Source organism: Pezoporus flaviventris, unplaced genomic scaffold (assembly GCF_033815535.1).
Source record: "Pezoporus flaviventris isolate CSIRO_AGI_PZ_B2104156 unplaced genomic scaffold, CSIRO_AGI_Pfla_v1 ptg000055l, whole genome shotgun sequence".
In the NCBI taxonomy this organism is placed as follows: domain Eukaryota; kingdom Metazoa; phylum Chordata; class Aves; order Psittaciformes; family Psittacidae; genus Pezoporus; species Pezoporus flaviventris.
Window position 1 is genome coordinate 2,872,632 of NW_026892603.1, and position 19,230 is coordinate 2,891,861.

At 40.9% G+C, this 19,230-nt stretch overlaps 1 protein-coding gene across 1 annotated transcript; it reads right to left on the reverse strand.

Moving 5' to 3' along the window:
* Positions 1–1,233: 1,233 nt before the first annotated feature.
* TSPAN13 (tetraspanin 13) lies at positions 1,234–17,752 on the reverse strand. Its single transcript, XM_061469217.1, has 6 exons — positions 17,624–17,752; positions 5,891–6,058; positions 4,503–4,583; positions 3,502–3,615; positions 3,071–3,181; positions 1,234–1,941 (listed from the first exon to the last, which is right to left on the reverse strand). Exons 1-6 carry the CDS (start codon positions 17,684–17,686, stop codon positions 1,867–1,869), a joined length of 612 nt encoding a protein of 203 aa, XP_061325201.1. The 5' UTR covers positions 17,687–17,752; the 3' UTR covers positions 1,234–1,866.
* Between the last annotated feature and the right edge of the window lie 1,478 nt (positions 17,753–19,230).

A 19,230-nucleotide genomic window follows, 5' to 3' on the forward strand; every position in this document is an offset into this window, starting at 1 on the left:
GAACATGGAGCCTTTCTATACAGAAAATTAACGATGACCACCATCCTCCTGACATACATTGAGAACAGCTGGTTAACTGCTTTAACAGGAGAGCACTGGCAAACAGGGGAAAGCTGCATACATTTACATTATACTTCAGCAATATTCTGAAGGCTTTTAAGGTTTTCCTAGTACACGAGTGGGGACTTACATGGAACTTTCAAGTATGTGCTTGAAATGGCTACCAACACGGCATATAAAGCAGTAATTCACAGACCAAGCACCAGGAGATGGCGCTGACAGCAGGTGTTGCAGAATCGGCTACACCTGAAGAGAAGCTGGTTTTAACAACTTCTGAAATACCTCTGCGTTCAGCTTCAACTCTTCCCCTTTGAAACCTGCAGACTATTTCTTCTTTGGGAGCACTGGGCACATAAAAGTCTGATAGCATTCTGATGGGCATGTATTTCAGCTTCTTTTGCCTCCTCTGCAGAAGGAGGCATCTCCCTAGTAAAGGGAGGTTGTATGAGAGAGAATGCACTTCCATCGGCCCGTCTTCCTTTCCACCTCACTCAGTTGCTCTATTCCTTTGCAGATGGCCTTAATACTCTTCCCTTTTTCTTCCTCCAGAGCTCTCTTGCAGGCTACAGCAGCCGCCTACCACACCAGAGGCAGCAACTGAATGAAAAAAAGGTGCAGTGGAGGTCTGCAATTCAGCATGATTAAAAACAAATAGAACATTGCGTACCTCAGGTGTTCAGATGACTGGTGCTGCAGCTGATGCGTCGCTTCTATCAAAGGGTGGAAGAAGGAGCATGCTTTCATTCAGCTCAGACAACACTTACTACATTGATAACACACCACTCTAACTTTGTTTAAAACAAAGAATAGAATTAAACTACTGGAAACCGTAACATTTTCACCTTTTTTTTTTTTTTACTTTTTTTTTTTTTTTACACACCATTCAATCTCTCATGAAATCAAGACTGCTAGCTGGATGACAGAGGAATATACACTGCTGAGATATTACAACAATAATTTTACACCACCTGAAAAAAATAGCTGTACAACAACTTTTCCAGACATCAAGTTTCTTACAGTAAAGATGACAGATCACTATTGATTTTGATGTTGTGCAAATACCAAACTTCATTCACTTGTTGGAAAAATAAAAATAAAAATTTCAAGTTAATCAGCTGCAGATTATACTCTTCTGGTTTTCTTCATTCATTGTTCTCATAGTGAAGATATTCATTATAAAGTAAAGAATTCTTTTTATTCTCAACAAAATTCTAAAGCTACCAGAAAGCCAAAACATACAGGAAACGGGTGGGGTAAAGACTACAGTAGTCATTAACATACACTTACGTGCACTACAGAAAATAACATCTTTAGCTTCTACAGGAAAGCGGTAGACAAAAAAGTTGACTATGGTTCATCCTAAAGCCTAACCAAATCATACAGTCCAACCATCCACTACATATTTTTATCATTTTAATGAGAAATCATGTGTATTTCTGTAATCAATAAATACAGCAGGAATCACTTCTGGAGTTTCTGAGACACCAGAGAAGCCAGTAGTGCTGTAAAACTCACTGTATAAAGTTCACCAGATCCATCACACCAAAGCCTTAACAGAGCTATTTAACCTGCTCAGAGCAGCAATTTGACTCTGCCCAGCTACTGAATACACTAGTCTACTTCAAGATAGAGATTCTTAGAAGAAAAATAATGGAAAATTAAATACGAAAACTACAAATTTCTCATGGAAATAACAGGTTTCTTTTGGGAACATGTAGAATCCATACTATGGAGAAATACCAAACTATAGAGAATCAGTATTTTGAAGTAGAAAGTACAGAGAGAAGATTCAGTCCTTTATAAACCTCAAAGAAATGCACTAGGGTTTGCACGGGGATCCTTTTGGTTCCTGTATCTGTATGTCAGCCAGACTCCCAGAATCTGAAAGCAAAAACCAAAGATATTATTAAGCAGAGGGTCTCCACCCCATCTTCTCCCATTTTTACAAAATCCGTTTTAAACTTAAAATCCTGACAATGAATTTCCAGCACACAAGTTTAGGATACTTTACTATTGGTAAAACTGCACAACCACACACCAGCTTTCTTAATTAGAAAAAAGCATGAACCTTCTCAGAAAGAATCCACACCCAGCAACAGAGAGAACAACAAAACAAAATGCAAAAAGCATATATGCAATGCAGTGGGAAGTATTTCCCATAGGCATTTCTAGCATTAAACTATTCTCTTCTCCCCTTCCATGATACATGTTCATAAACCTGTTTTTAGTGTAATGATAAACAAATCCTCCAAATTGTTTTATTCTACAGTTACCATTTAACTACAAGGCTATTTTTCTAATAGCCTCTTTCAAATCTTGTAATTCCCCCCCCAGCAGCTCCCAGCTGCGTCACATTTTTAGTAGTGAAATTGAGGGCAGATGTCAGGGTGATTCTGTTTTAGTTCCTCTCAACCCCCTGTTGCTTTGTCTATAAACCTTCTTAAAACTGTACTAAGCAGAACAAGGAGTAGTCTGACATGCTCTACTGTGGGGTTACAAAATAACTACTCTGAGGATTTTTATCCACTGATTAGTATGTATCATCACTAAAGCAAAGAGTCAAAGACCTTTTAACTCGATGTTTTAAATACAGTTCACTCATCATGAAACTGTGTCTTTGCACTACAGGAAGCACAAAAAATAAATAAATCCCCAAAGCAGAGACCTGTGTGTGCACAGGTGGCAGAAGGTGGGAAGAACAGGTTACGGCCATGACACTAGTTTTGGAGAACGGTAAACCTGAATAGGTTAACTGTCTGCAAAACCTAAACTTTACAGCAGCACATTTTAATATGGTTCCTAATCACACTTTGTAGATAAGTAACAAGGTATTCAACACTTTTCCAAAAGACAAGCCCTCCACCAAGCTGATAGCCTAGTATTATCTCACCTAATTATTTGACTCCCAAGATAGTACTGGGAATTCCTGTAATACACACCCTAAAATTGTTTCATAAAATTAAGTTTTAGAAGTGGAGGAAGAGCATTCATTTTCTAACATTCTACTCACCTCTGTGAAACTGAAGAAGAGTCCTATGCCACCAACAAATCGCAGAACCATTCCAGAATATTCTTCTATTATTGGTGCACATGGTTGACACTGGTGACTTCTAAAGCAATCCTGTAGCAGATAGAGAATTGTACTCCATTTTCTGACAACACTTCATGGATTGAAAGCATCCAGTTAGCTCTAGAGAAGACTGCCACCCATGAGCAAAACTCCAGCAGCTTTGGAAGACCCCAAAAGAGCCAGTATATAAATAACAATGGGGTACCTTTGCAGGGTGCTCTGTGATTATGTTTCCAATAGTTAACAAAAGAGCTTAGTAACAGCTACCTTACACGCTGAAAATCTCTGCTTTCTACAACTATGGAAACAGTTCCACATTTCTGAACAAACACAATAAAAAGATTGGTTTTTTTCACACTTGGAGAACTTACAGAGGAGCAGGTTTCATTCAGATCAAAAACTCTGAATCCACAACAATTCAGATTTCTCTCAATGTCTGTTCTCGCGCTGTTAGTGTTATTCCATCCCACCTCTAGAAGTTGACTCTAGAAGGCATAAACAAAAAACACATTAACTGAACTGTTTCACATTTCACTAGAAACCAGTATAGTAGGCCAGGCTGATAACTCCCTAAAACGTTCAGAGCCTGAAGTCTAACAGAATAATATAGTAAATAATGACTTGAATGTTCAAACAGCCTGTTTAGCTAATGAAACAGCAGCACCTAGCAGAAGCACATACATGGTTTTAATTAATTTTCTTGCCCCCCCCCCCCCCCCCCTTTTTTTTTCCCCCTAAACCCAACAAGTGCACTAGCAATGGGACATGTAACTAATCTACCCGGGTCTGCTCAGACTGTAAACAAAGAATGCACTTACAGGTAAAAAGCTGATTAGTCACTGTACATTTGCCTCCTACTTAAGAATTATTCTCCATACCAAATGGAAGCTGGTTTTACTTTGACACTTCAGGGTCACCTCAGTTCCTAATATAGTTACAAACTTTTCAGTTACACAAGAACAACTCAATAGCTTTATCTTCTCTACTTTATGATTACAGTAGATTTCATCAGCTTATCTGGAATTGCTAAACACATGATACAGAGTCAAAACATTACACTGCTACACCTGTAGCACTGTGACCATAAACCTACACAGAAAGGCTTGTCTGGGTCTTCTTATTGTTTAAAAATAAAACAATAAAAGAAGTCAGCTGGAAGTCATTTTAGGACCAAGACAGATGTATTTCTTTCTAGCTTCCAGAGCCAAGCACTGCCTAAGGTTTAGTCCTTAAAAGGATAATGCTGATTTTTCTTAAAATATGCTCTCCCCACTTTGTGGAAGCCTACATAATGTGTGTGTGTACGCATGTGTACATATATGTTTATAGTATTATGCTACAGATAACCAAGAAGTCAGGAAACTTTTCTTACCTGCTGTTCCTTGTTTAGTGCCAAACAGGCACAGGAGACAGAAAATTGGACAATAAAGACCAGCAAAAGAATAATCATGTACTGGAAACAGTAGTTAAGGATATACTCTCTAATTAATTTTGCTTTTATAACACACAGGCCTAATGGTATTACCATCCAATGAAATAAGAAGTAAGTCCTTTGAAACAAAGAATTATGGAAGTAAATTCTATCTGGTTGAGGAAAAGATGAACCAAATATGTTCCCAGGCCTCAATCACCATATATTCTCTCTTTTTGGCTACACCTATACATAGTTGGTATTTCTGGGTTAGGTGTCTCTTGCCTAACAAGACAACATGAGCAGAGAGGTTAATAAAAGGAGCTCTGAGAGATAAAAATCTACAGCCAGTTTCTTCAGCTTTAGGTACTCATGTTGTCATTTCAAGATACTTACAGCAGTAAATAAAATACTTTTCTAGATATTGCATACTCAGAATATGTTGGGTTTTTTCTTCAATGACAGAGTCTTGTAACTAATTATAAAAGATAACTTTAGCCTAGGTGAAAAAAAAAAAAAAGTGAGTTGCTTTTGGAACACAGCTTCACATACGTTTGGACTACTGCATCTAAAACCAGTACAAATAAAGAACAAACTTTGATACTAAATATCATGCTTTGAAAGTCAGGCATTGCCTTCACAATTTGGCTGCTGTGCTCTGAGGCAGATACTTATCTCATGCACTTCAACTGTTTGTATGGTGGAAGTCACTACTTATTCATAGAGCACAACCAAAAAAATTAAAGAGTTATCTTATTAACCTCTTTTCTCATTCAAACAGATCAATCTTCTTGTGCAAGGCAGCATAACAGACTGCTTACACATTGTCAGTATGGAGGAAGGGGCAGCAAAGCACACTGAGAAGGTCTGTGCTCATTTCTAGTCTGGGTTTGCAATTAAAACCTAGGTATGAAAAGAAAGTGCTTCTTGACAGCCTGTATTACCAACATGTTCCCCTGCTGCTACAACCAGCTCGCTATCTGGAAGTATCACCTTTCTCTCCTGTTAAACATCACTAACGCATCTACTCTAGCTTGGTGCAGGGTTGAGCACACAATACAAAGCATCTGTCACACAGTGAACCACCATAAAAAGCTCTCCAAAAATTGAAATACTTTAATTTTTCAAAAGGAGACATGGATACTTCTGTCTTCAGCAAACAAACAAGGGAGAAAAGAAAGAAGCTAGAATAAGGTTAAATGGGAAAGAAGTTTAATTTAGACTGCACTTGACCAAAGTAAGATTGTGAATTTCTGTTCTGTTTTGGAAGCACCTTCCACATCAGTCCCAGCTGACAGAGTAGGTTGTTAATATTTGGTGAACCAAGCTGCAGTTCATGAGAAGGATACAAAGAATAGCAATACTTGATGATGTTTCACGGCACCAATCAATCCCACTAAAGCAATAAAGAAGAGGAAGATTCCTACTGCAATTGCTACTCCAACAACTCTGAAACTAGAGATGAGGCCGAAGCCGATTCCCCATGCCGCAATTCCAATCAGTAGCAGGCTTACCAGCTGGAGGAAAAAGAAAACAAAGAGTTAGTCTGCACATTAAAAGAGGCTTAACCTATAGACAGCCACATTCCTTACATTAAAGTTATTAGAAAGGTACAATTTTAATTTCCAGTGCAAAAAGAAGTACAACCCTAAACAAATCTATCCTCCACTTCACCACAGAAGTTCAATTCCAGATGTTTTAAGGCACACATTTTTATTCTTCAATACTATTAATGTGAAGTTGCTGCAACTTAATCCATCTGCAAGTCAAGTCATGTTGCACTCTCTGTGACTGACTAGAGACACTAAACTCAAGTGTAGATTATAATGAAATTGACAAATAAACTAAAAATCATCAGTTTTAATTCAGAGATGGTATTCAGGGAAGGCAGGAAGAATGCCTCCCAGTTAATTTACTGGGATTTGTTGTTTACATGAGTAGGAAGCTCCAGTCTTTCCTCTTTCTAGACCAAAACGGGGGGGGGGGGGGGAACCAAGGGAAAAAAAAAGATTCCATCATCAAAAGCTGCAAAGAAATCTGTAATGAGGTACAGCAGGAGAAAGCAGCAGGAAAACCAACCCAGATGTCCAATACACAAGATGCCTAACACTCTCTTGTTTAAAACAGAGTTAGACCTATGTGTACCATCATATCACCCATTACGTTATCTGTTAAATAACACCAGTTCAACATGCAAGTTTTAACTTTCCAAAACCCTGACCTCACAAAAAAAAAATACCCAGAAGTTGTACCATTATTAAAATATATATATATATAAAGAAACAAACAACAACAGAAGAAAACACAGAACAGTAAGCACTTGGTCTAGTTTAAGTAATTGGCTTTATTTCACAACAAATACAGAGCAAGAAAGTACACTTGCTCACCAGTTTCCATTCGAACAGGACAATCTCTTGGCATTTTACTGCTTATTCAAAGGGGCAGGGGGTGGTGAGGGGACGGAATGTCCAACTTGTCATTTCAGTGTACTTAGCCTACAGCAGAGCATTTTTGCCTCCACTTACCAAGTATGTCTTTTTTTTTTTAAGTACCTTTTAGAAGACTGACCTACCTAATGCTGGTTTTGAAACATGGAAATCTAAAATAACATCAAGAAAGCTAGCAAAACAAGTAGTGATGCTTATCAAGATCAACGCACAGGGGTTGTTTTTTCTCATGTGCTCACACAGGAACATATCTCAAAACCATTTTAACCAAAAGCCAGTAATCCCCACAAGAAACTTAGAAAGTATGCAAGAAGAAAAGGATGTTTGCCGTAACTATGCTTCTCTTACCACATGAAGAGACAAAAGAACAATATAAAATTCAAAGGAATTGCTCAATACCAGTAGAGTTTTAGGATTATTTCATATTTGTCTTTGTTTCTTTTAAAGAAAATGCTTTAACCACCATGTTTATTTAAAACCAAAGCACCAGAACAAGTAAATCTAAATGAAAGGGCAAGGGGGAATGGAAGGGGAATAAAATAAAACCAAAAGCCTTGGCTCTGCTACAGACAGATTTTCTCAATGCATGCTGCACAAGGCTGTAAACTTCCTGATATGATTATGTTAAAAATTAGCCTTGCTAATCAGACAATTAAGTGCAAGTCCTACCTGTTCTGATCTGTACCCATTCACTTAATTTCATTGTCTCATACCACTGGGAAAGTTTATTTTTCCATGTAAGCATCAGAAGTGAACAACAAAAGAGATCTTATAACCAAATTTCCAGTCAGAAAGCGCCGGTTGACGTCCCATGCTCTGCAAGAACTTCTAAGCACTGAACTCACACTGCCACTACACGGCAATTCAAAGCAATCTCTCATTAAAAAAAATAAAAAATACAAAAAATCTCAAAGGCAATGTTATGTTTCAATCTACTTCACACACAAAAAAAGGGGGATGGGGGGCAGAAGAAACTTTGCTTTTAGTGATTTTCCCCAATACTTCTTTGTTCCACCTGAGCTATGGCTGCAGATCTTTATTTTTACCAGGATACCAAAACATGTATTTGTTTAGTGCATTGCTCACTTCATAAGAGGGCTAAAACAATTTGATTGAGTTTTATTGTTAAAGTATCAAAATTAAAAGGAGTGGCCTAAACAAATTCTGTGCCTAATACCTACTGGATAAACACAGTGCCTGAGCTCCAGAGTACTGGTTACTTGCTGCTGTTACTCACCTCAGCTTCCATTATACTGATGATATGTAAATGAAATCAGTGAGTATGACACTAAAAGTTATTACCACAACCCCTCTTGGCCCAAAAAGCTTTTCTGATAGAAACAGACACATACTGAATCTAGAACCGTTATGGTTTTCAAGTGGGGAAAAAAGCCATGTTAGCTTTTAAATGCTTTACTGAACCCCAGAGGTTCAGGAATCAGGTGATCAGCTTTGAAAAATAACATAAAACAGTTTGTATCTCTTTTGATCATGTTCTAGCTTTAGAGCCATTAGTCTTGTATTCAAGCATTACCTCTGCAATACTAAAGCTGTATTTTCTCTTCTTTCACATAACAAAATCGTCCATTGTCCAGTTCCTTAAAACATCTGGCAATTCAGTATGATCCATGCGACTGGGCTCTGGCTGGCAAGCTACACAAAAATGCTGGATCCAGACAGGCAGACACATGATTTGGATCAAACTAACTAACGGGCTACTCTAATTTTGGCCACTTAAAAATTGTGGAAAACTGACTTTGTGTTTCAAAACTGAAATGGAGACTGCAGGCTTACAAACCATTCCAGAAACAGATTTAGTATTAAGTTCTTGACTCTTTTGTATTTTGAGGAAAAGATGAAATTATAGTTATTCCTTCATTTTCAGGTTTGGACTGGACTCTCTGCATGTTGTGCAATAAAATTCTCTCTATATATAGATTTATAGTGCCATGTGAAAAACTAAAGTAAATGCACACAGCTACAAACAGGAAAAAAAACCAAACTTAAGCTGTTTTTGGGAGAGGTTTTACAAGTCTGTAAAACAACACAAGCTTCATAGTATTAGGCACTGTTTAGCCACTAAAAATGGCTGCTCAACAGGGCTTACTCCAGTGTCTGAAATACAAGGATTAAAAAGCAGTATTTCTAGAAGTGAAGCTCCTAAGACTTTGTAGTAAAATGTACTTGAAACAAAATTACTTAGAGGCCTTAACTCCTTTTAAATGAGCAATATGCACATTCTAACCATACAAGCTTTATTTGCTTATAATAATAAAAAAACCCTAAAAGTCACTTGTGTTAAAAAAGGGGAAAAGGAACCCCCTATGGAGCTTCTGAATGTCACATTTCATTTTACTGAAACCACACTTCAGAGCACCAGAATTCCTCCAATGAAAACAGCATCATCCTTGGAAGACTGAAGTCCAAGTGAAACTCCACGTTATTTATATAAAGCTGGCCTTGGTTAATAATGCTTCAAATATTTGCTTGAGAAGCCTACTAGAAATATATGAAATCACAACCCAGTTTTCAGTGATTAAGACAAATTCAGTTTCCCACAGTAGCCTTATTAGTAAACTGAAGAGACATGGGTTAGAGAAATGGGCTGTTAGACTAAGTAACAGGTTGGATCCCTGAGCTTAAACGGTAGTAATCAATGGTTCAGCATCCAGCTGGTAGTACCTGAGGAGCACCATGAAGGCTGATACTGGGGCCACAGTACCTTCCATCAACAAACTGGGCGATTAAGACAGAATGAATTCTCAGAAAATTTGTGGATGATACTGAACAAGGAAGAGCAACTGACTCTTCAAATATAGATGGACCTTGATAAATTTGAAAAATAAGCCAACAGGAACTTCATGAAGTGCAAAACTTGCTCATGAGGTGCTTCAGTGGGACCTAGGAACAAACCAGGTGAGCAACAACCTTACTGAGATAGATCTGAAGATCAAACTGATTTACAAGTTGAATACGAGCCAAGTCTGCTCCCACTGCAAACAGGAAAAACCAAAAGGAGTGCAATCAAAGGAAACCAAATGCTGGTGAGACTGCAGCTCAAATGTGTGTCCTATTTCAAGCCCCCCAGGTTGAAAAGGAATTTGAGAACCTGGAAAGAGTCATCAAAATGGCCTGGAGCCTTGAGGATGATGTTTGAGAAACAGGTGATGGAGCTGGGTTTGTTTAGTGGAACAAAGGCAGCCAAGGGATAATCTAATAGTAACTGAAGCTGAAAGTGCGTTACAAAACCAAAGGAGAAAAATTCCTCTCAGTATTACAAGCAACAGTTTAGGAGGCTCAGGCTGGACATTAGATAAAGCACAAAGCAGGGTGGTTTGGTGCCATACTCAGAGGTGACAGACTTTGTCCTCAGAGGTTTTCAAGACTCGGGAGACAATGCCACAGCTGGCAAACAACTGGTATTCGTGATCCTGTCTGAGCAGGAACATGTACAGATGAGCCCCAGAAGTTCCCCCAACCAACCATCCCACACACCACAGCCAGCTCTTCCACCATGGAAGAGCTCTCCACACCAAAAATCAAAGTTTAAGAGGCAGATAAGTGGCAGGTTTAACACTGGCCAAGGACTCTTCTGTACCAACTAGCTCATTAAATAGCTCCTAAACCCTTTAACAACAAAACACCTTCTTACAAGCCTTAAGGTCTCTCACTAAAAGAGCAATGAATGAGTCTTCAGAAGTACTTAAAGAGATTCAAAAACACAAGTACTAATCTTGGTCTCAGAAGGTCCCATTCATTTAAGGCATGTTTACACAGAAAACCAACAGGCATTAGGAGCAAAAGTATTTATTACAGTCTCAAGCTGGAGCAATTTGTCTCTCACACAGATGCTACAAACTGTCCACAAATAAGCAACACAGAGCCATGGGAAGTGTGTGCATGTGGGGGACTGACACCTAGCATTTTGAATATACTATCCTTAGTTACTGTATACTACCTTCTCCATCAATACAAACTCTAGCAACCTTATTTAAAAAGCACACAGGCAAACACAGGCTTAGCAGAACCTAACATTTAAACTCATCAATCTGAAATGAAGCAAATGCTTTACTGGAACAAACCCATGGGTAGCACAAATCTTAAGTGAAGATCAATTCTTTTTTACCCCTATGAGAGGAAAAAAAAAACAAAACAACAAAAAAACATCAAGCATACTGTCAATAGACAGCATGTTACTCTGTAACAGGAAAGTTCTTTGGGACTGCAAGATCAGTGGATCAGACTTCAAGCGATTTCCATTCTATTTTTCAGACCCACTTCAACCACAGAGCTCTTTCAAAATAACAGTTTGTAGACAAAGATGAATTTCTTTATCACATAGGTAAAGTCATCACAAGTTTGCCCTGTTCTCCAGTGCACTTACTAACCTTACTACAGCATTAGCCTTTACAGCACTTGATGGGATTTACTTTACCCTTACTGCTGCATAAATTCTATTAAAAAAATAAATAAATAATAATTTATCCTAATTTGCTCTGTTCTTCAAATCCAACTTCTCCTGCATACATAGCTGCTCATTTCCTTCACTCCTGTACTGGAAAAACATACTTCTCTTCAAATTTACCCCTTGTGTGCTTATCTACAGGCTTATATTCTACATTACAAAAAGAAACGAAGATACTGACAAATGATTTCTCTAGACAACACAACTGAGAAACTATTCAAATGCCAAAGCCACTTCCTCCTTCCTTCAACAGCAAGCCCCAAACAAATCTGCTGTTTAGACTAACTAGCACATTTATTTCAGCTAGCTTGGACTGCTCATTAGGAAGGAAGTCACATGCAGAAGTTCCCGCTGCTTCCTTCTAAACTCAGCCCTAAATGGTGTTTTTAAAAACTGCATTTCTGAACTTGAATTTCAAGAAATACATCCTCATCATTCCCAAGTAAAGAGACTATATAGCACTTACACTGGTATCAGCAAAGGAAATATTTACAAAACAGCTTTCAAGCTGGACGCGGAACAGGAACTAAAGCCAGGTTACACACATGATGAAACACATCCTTCCTAACCTCTCTCTTCACATATAAGTTCATATTCCACTTCTTTTAAAGTGACTTTACAGTTTAAAACTCAAATGGTATGTATTTTGAAGGAAGAGGTTTCCACCACCCTTGCCTTCAACTTGGCCAAACATTCCTTAACAGCCATAGAGAATCTAGGAGACAATTCTGGTTTCCCTGAACTTCATCTAAAAAACCACCACATTAGAAGTATGGACAGTATATAATGGTGCATCTTAAACAAGTTAAGACTAAGCTAAATTGGTTTCTATCACAGCTGTAAGCAACTTTCTCTTCACAGTACTCCTTCAGCTTTACTGAAAGCAAAGGCTGAGGAGTAAGAAAGCAAAATATTCCACCTTTAAGTGACTAATGTAAATGAAAAGTGATCAGTAGTCTGGTTACTGAACAGCCTTGAGACACATGATGTGGAATAAGCAATTTATGTGAAAGACAGCATTCCTGTGTCATCATGAAAGGCAGTTCTTTTGGTTTCAGGCCTAGTTCTTCAAGTTATTGGCCAGTAATTAGGATCTAATTGGTTTTGACTATGTAATAAGCTTCTTTAATGTTAAAATGACAGTGACATTTAAGCCGTTTTATAACACACACACCCCCCACCCCCACCCCCCCCCCCCCAGTCTTCAGAAACACACACTTTCTGTGGTGTAACAGGAACAACTATGTTCTGTCATGTTTACTTTTGCTTGCAAAATGTTTTCAGGAAGCCTAGTGATTCCACAGATCCTTCTTCCACACACACATCCCCTTCAACATGAAAATAATAGTAGAAAGAACACAAATAATGACTTCAGCTACAAGGCATTCTGAGGGCTTCGCAATAACTGCTGGATTGAAAGTGTTCATCTGCACTGCTGTGATGTCTAAAAACATCATTATCAAAACATACTATGCGTCATATAGCCTTCTCCTTCTATGCCCTGCCATTCCCCAGTTCTTTCACAAAACACAGTCTGCCTCCCTAGCTCTAAATGCCACTACATGCTCTGTGCAAGACAAGTGAAAAACCAGAACCCACTCATATCTGGCATACAGGGTCAGCACATATCTCAATGCTGACCTGCTACCACAAACCTCTGGCACTTTGACTATAAACTGACACAGCAGCTATACTACCTTTTTGGGGAGGGCATTCCCAACACTGACAAAAAGTCTTCAAATATGTATCTATATTTACGCTGTAATCACTCTGCGTTCTCAAGCATGAGTGTAGAAACCTTCCCCAAAAGCCAGTAAAAACAAACAAAAAAACCCCAACCAAGGCTACACTGATATGACCGATGTTAACCTTCCCTGCCACATACCTGGGAGCTTCTGTACCACTGTCTGATCTGCACATCAAGGCTAGATAGCACAGTGTGTACTGCTGCCTTCAAAATGTCCTCAAGAATGACAAAAATAGCTCCAAGGAAACTGCTGAGCATCCAGTTCAGATGATATGCAGCCACTACAGCAGTCGTGAATCATCAAGTAACATAGAAAACAGTCACATCTCCCTTTTCCCTTGGAAAATCCAGATGTTCAGCCTACCTCTACCACTAGGCTCCCTCTCCGCAGCAAAAAAAATAGATGGAGGTAGCAAATTTGCATGGAAGATGCAACATGCTCAACTCCTCTGTATGTGGAACTTCGCATTTAAGACGGACATTATTAAAATCCCTCTGAAGCTAAGCACACGCTGTTCAAATCTGAGAATTTCTGTACTCATCTTTGCATATTTCCATAATACAGGCAAAGCAATTTTGGTAAAGAGGGCAGAAAGCACAAATGCACTAGTTGCACTGACAATAATTACTGCACCCAGAGAAACGGCAGTGATAGGGGAAGAGTATCAAAACACCAACTTTCAAAGGTAATGCTTTGAAAATGAATGCAAAATCCAGGATGCTTAACAGGCAATCAAAAAAATCAGGTTCAGAGAGCAAAGTAATATAAAAAGTAAATTGCTTTGATAAAGTACTTCCTGGTGGTAAGAGGAAATACGGATACTTTTGGGGAACAAATTCTGTGCTACTAAGAAATACAAAATTCTAACGGTAAAGGTACTATATGTTTTATTTGAAACCAAACAACCTCTCTAGCTGTAATGAAACTGAAAACCTGTTCATTAAAATAAATGCGTGATGTTTACATACTGACAACCTCACAATGAATAGCTCATGCTTGCTGCTGCAGTGGCAATTAAGTAGCTGCCTGGGTGACAAACCCAGCACACACGATCCAAAGGAACTGATGGTCAGTATTTAAATTTTTAATTTAAATATTTAATCTTGTGACCCAGCTACCACTTCAATTTTTCACCACTAGCTAGGAATAAGGAATTTCCTTTTCCTTTCTGAAAATCTGATTGAAATAATATATCAGCTGTTCTCACTTCAACACAATTACTCAAGGCTTCCTTGGAAGGATCACTGTCTACCTAAGGAAATCTTTTATCTTGTTAAAGTGAGCAAATATTGGTCGAGCCAGCATGAACGGTTCTCATACCTGGCAGATTCTGCCACACATCCTTGAATTTGGCTCAATTCCATGGACAGACCTTCTAAACAGCTTGTATGATTTACCATTCAGCAGGAAATGTAAGTATGATTTAGTAAAGACAACATTGGTCAGGTACCCAAAACTAGTATTTTGAAGGTCCTACAATACAGGCAGTTCTTCCACATAAGACTATTCCAACAACACACGTCACTACAGACAGAGTCAACAGTCTCTTTTTTGCTACTCTTCCTATACCCATAAGGAACCATACTGAACTCAGCAACTCGGCATAGATGCCAGAATTACTCATATAAAATGAATTTAAAAATAGAATCAGGGCCTAGGGACATTAACTTAGTACAGAGGAAAACCAAAAGTCATCAGCAAAGTACCATCTGAAAAGAACATTAAGCGAGCAATTAGGTTAGTGGGTTTCTGGATTCTTGCCTTAAGCCAGATTTATTACAATCAGGACATCTATTTTCCTTAGCGTACTACTTACTATAAAACGAATAAATAGAAATTAAAAATAAAAAATAAAAATCAAGCTCTAATATCCTTTTCTAGAAGACTGTTAAAGAAAAGCAGACTGTAAATTGTAACCCCCAATATGCAGTTCTGAGGGTTAATTCATTCCCAGCATGTGATCCAGGCACATCAAAGCTAGCTAGAAAAACATTCATTACCTGTTTGAGCTAATATCCCTTCTCACCCCTACTACTCCCCTCTCATCAATTATCACAGTGAATTGATGTTGTTTAAGAAGATGATGATGAGGTTCTTGCTCTAGTTGTCTTCTGTTTTTTTTTCCCAGCTAGGAAAAAATAAGCCCATAATTCACTTGCACCCGAAGTCTTGTATTGTGAAGATTTTGTCTAACCGAAGAACAGCGAAGCCCCCACATTTTTGCTGGATCAACTCCACCAGGCCAACACCTTAAATGTTATTTATTGCAGAAACTCTGAATTTGAAAGCATTAGTCCTGCAACTTGTTTATAATTAATAAGCAACACAAGCAGTACCGATTGGATATTCCAGTTCCTGTAATGCAAAGACATTCCTTCTCTTCAGCAGAAACATATGTTCAGCATAGGTCAAATGAAAGAATATCAAGTGACACCCACAAAGTAAATTCTAGTCAGGGAGACATAAGAACAAGATTAACGTCATAGGTGCTTTGTACAGGTATTGCAGAAAGAACTACAGAGGTCCCTAAAATCAACCCATCCCTGCTGTGGTCAAATGCAATCAAAAAACCTACCAGACTCCTTACACCTGGTTAATACACAGCTTTAAGAATAACTGATCCTGCCTTCAGAAAAACACCTGCTGTCCACATGACATCAAAATGAGATTTCTGCATGTATTAGGGTAGAAAGATCTCTCACTCCTCTGTCACTCCAGAAATAAAACCAAGAATCATAAAAAAAAAAATGAAGTCTTGCATTAACCTCTGGTTTACCAAAAAGCAAAACTGGAATGGGACAATTCACCTATAACAATCCACTGGGATGAGGTAATCCCATAGGAAGTTGGCCAAGATGATCTTCTGAGGTCCCTTCCTTCCCACCTGGGCTATTCTACAATTTTAATTACCTTCACCATGCCAGTCTACATAGACTAAACTTACCTCCAACTACAGATGTCAAAAAACGTAACGCCTACCTGCTCCCCTCTGTTCTGGCTAGGGGCAACACATAGCATCACAGGGATCCCAGGTGACTTCCACAGTGGGCAGTGGAGTACCCCTAAGCATACTTCAGAGGCATTTTCCAGGGACACAGTCCTATAATTCTCCTATACCAAGGTTTTTGTTCTGCCCTTTTCTGAAGGAATGAGAGTCACCTCATGTACCAAAGAATATAATAACAAACAACACTGGCTTAAACAGAGGCACTTCTACATCCATTCGTGCTCCATCCTGGAGATTATCATCAGGCCCAGTAACTGCTATCTACAAGAACTGTTTGTTCTGATGAACAGCATTAGACCTGTTTGTTCTCCTCTCTCACCTTCACTCGAGATCAGGCAGTGCTTCCAGAAAAACAGTGATACAACTGCCTGCAAGAACTGGCTGACCCCAACTGCAGTCTACCGAAAGTCACCCCCAAGCACAGCTGTTAACATGAAACATTAGAGGACATACTACCTTTCCAAATGTGCTGCAAGAGGAAGCCGTTATATACACTCCTGTTTCTTGCTATTTATGAGTAATTTTAAAATAGATAATTAAAAAAAAAAAACCTCACAGCTATACCACAGTTGGAGATTAGGATCAGGTGTCTCTGTCCATGGCAGGGGGCTGGAACCAGGTGATCTTTAACGTCCCTCCCAACCCAAACCATTTTATGATTTTATTGTTATCTGTTGAAAACAGGTCTTCCAACTTGCCCAAACAAAACCAGGCACCTGCCTGGAGCTCCCCAGCAAGTCAGTTATTTCAGTGTAGCATACTACTTTTCTCCCCCGCCCCCCCATGTTCCCACCACCCCAAAGCAGCCAGACTTTGTACCTCGTTGGTCCATCATAGGGGATGGCTGCTTACCAGAGGGCCAGGGGCCTTCTCACTCACCGAACTGCCTTATTTCGGCGCTAGGCTTTGGCTGAGGAAAACCAAAATAACCCCTTCCCCATTCACGCCTGCGTTGGTGCAGAGACCTTTCCAGACCAAGAAGAAAGGGCACCGGCGGGTCGGGCTCGGGAGGGCTGAGGAAGGGGTGATCCTGTGGCCCCGCTCGGAAGGGGGCTAGAGATGTGATGCACACCCCCGTCCCCGGCAGGCAGCGCTTGCCGTGCCGCCCGCTCCCGACCCACCCTGGATTTTGATCCCGAGGAGCCACGTCCCCACGGTGACAAAGCCCGGTCTGACCGGTGCCACCTTTCCCACCCCCGAGCCAGAGACCGCAACCATGCGGCGTTCCCGGCTCAGAGCCTTGCCAGACCCTCGGCACCAGCTTGCTAAGAGGAGGCCGCCACAGGCCGCAGAGACCCAGCCGCCTCTCCTCTCCTCCCCTCCCCTCGCCTAACAGCGGAACCCGCAAGGCGGGGAAGACCCGGGAGAGGAGGCCCCGCTGAGCAGCCCGCGCCCCTCCCGCGGCGGCCACGCACCGTGTAGAGCAGGTTGAGTGCGCAGAGGCAATTCTTGGAACAAGCGAAACCCCCGCACACCATCGCGCCGCTGCCGCCGCCGGGAACCGCGCAGCAGAAGGCCGCCGCCCCGCCCCTTGCCTGTCAATCAGCCGTCGGGCCGGCGCGGCCGCAGCAGGTGAGCGGCACTCACCGCCCGCCGCCGCGCCCGCTGATTGGCTACTCCTGGGCTCAAAGGTGAGGGTATGCAAATAAGAGGCGCAAGGGCTCCTGGGAGAGCTTGCTGTCAGCCGTTATGTGCCGGCACCGCGGGGTCCACCCTCTGGGGCGGTGTCAGCGCTAGTGCCGGCCCCGGTCTGCTCCTCCTCCCCTTCCCGCTCCTCCTCTCCTCCTTCCCGCTCCTCCTCTCCTTCCCGCTCCTCCTCTCCTTCCCGCTCCTCCTCCCGTTGCCGCGTTTTCCATTCTTTGTGATCTGTGTGTTGGTCCTCCATTTTGTTGTGTAGGGAGGCAGAGGTGGCTGCTTGCGCTAGCTGTGATAAACACATCCGTAGTGGGTGATCCAGCCTCCTGTGTAGCCGAAAGGAAGCAGTCAGGGGTTTACTTTTTCAGAACATTAAAGTGTTTCGAGTGCTGTTGTAATGAGTAAGTTCCTGTTTGTTAATCAAATCTTGCTTAGGAGTTACTTGCTTGCTTAATAGTTACTGGAAAATTACAGTGCTTTGACATGTTGCTTATAGACCGCGGGTATCCATTAAAGTAAACGATGCAGGGGGAAGGCGATAAGGAGCCTTCCTCCCCACACCCACCGGGAGACAGAATGAGACCCTTTATCTACAGATCACACAGACACAGAGGACGCCAGGAGGTGACATATATATCAGATGAAGAAGAGTATAAAACCAGTGACTTTGGGGAAGTGGGGTGTGTGCCATTGGCGGAGTGGAGACTCCCCGGGCGCCCAGCGCTGTTTTGCTTGCTGTCACTTGCTCAATAAACCGATTTGATTCATTGGTCTGGCTCTCGTCAATTTATTTGAGCCACATTTATAACAATTTTGGTGCTGTGACTTGGATAGAGGCAATCTGGTGCGAAGCCCCACACAGGGGAGACGCCCTGCTGTATAGTGGCCCTTGCTTGAGTGCTATCTCCCCATACCCTCTACCAACGAGTCCTAAATTCGACAGCAAGCAAAAGAAAGCTGGCAACCCTGTAATCTTTGTGCACGAAGCTCTGAACGAAGATGCAGGTGTGCGTAAGTATAGGCCGGTTACCCGTTTGGTTGGGGTTGAGTATCCCGGAGTGTTGCCTGTGTGAGACGTCCAATTAAGGACGAAACGAGTGTGGACCCCTTAGTAGTGCGGTTCCCATCTCCCGCGAGGGACTGGGCCACGAACAGGGGGCAAAAAGACTCTGTGTGTGAGAAGGCACTCCGGAAGATGGGACAGAAGAAAAGCAAGCCTTCTGATTCCATGGGGGGTCGGAGCTTAAGGCTAAGCTACCCCAGATACCACTGGATAGTCCGTTGGGACTGATGATTAAATATTGGGATGATTACCCTTCTAGGCGGGGTAAGGACAAAGTAAAAATGGTACATTATTGTATGGAAGTTTGGGGAGGTAAGCAGATTA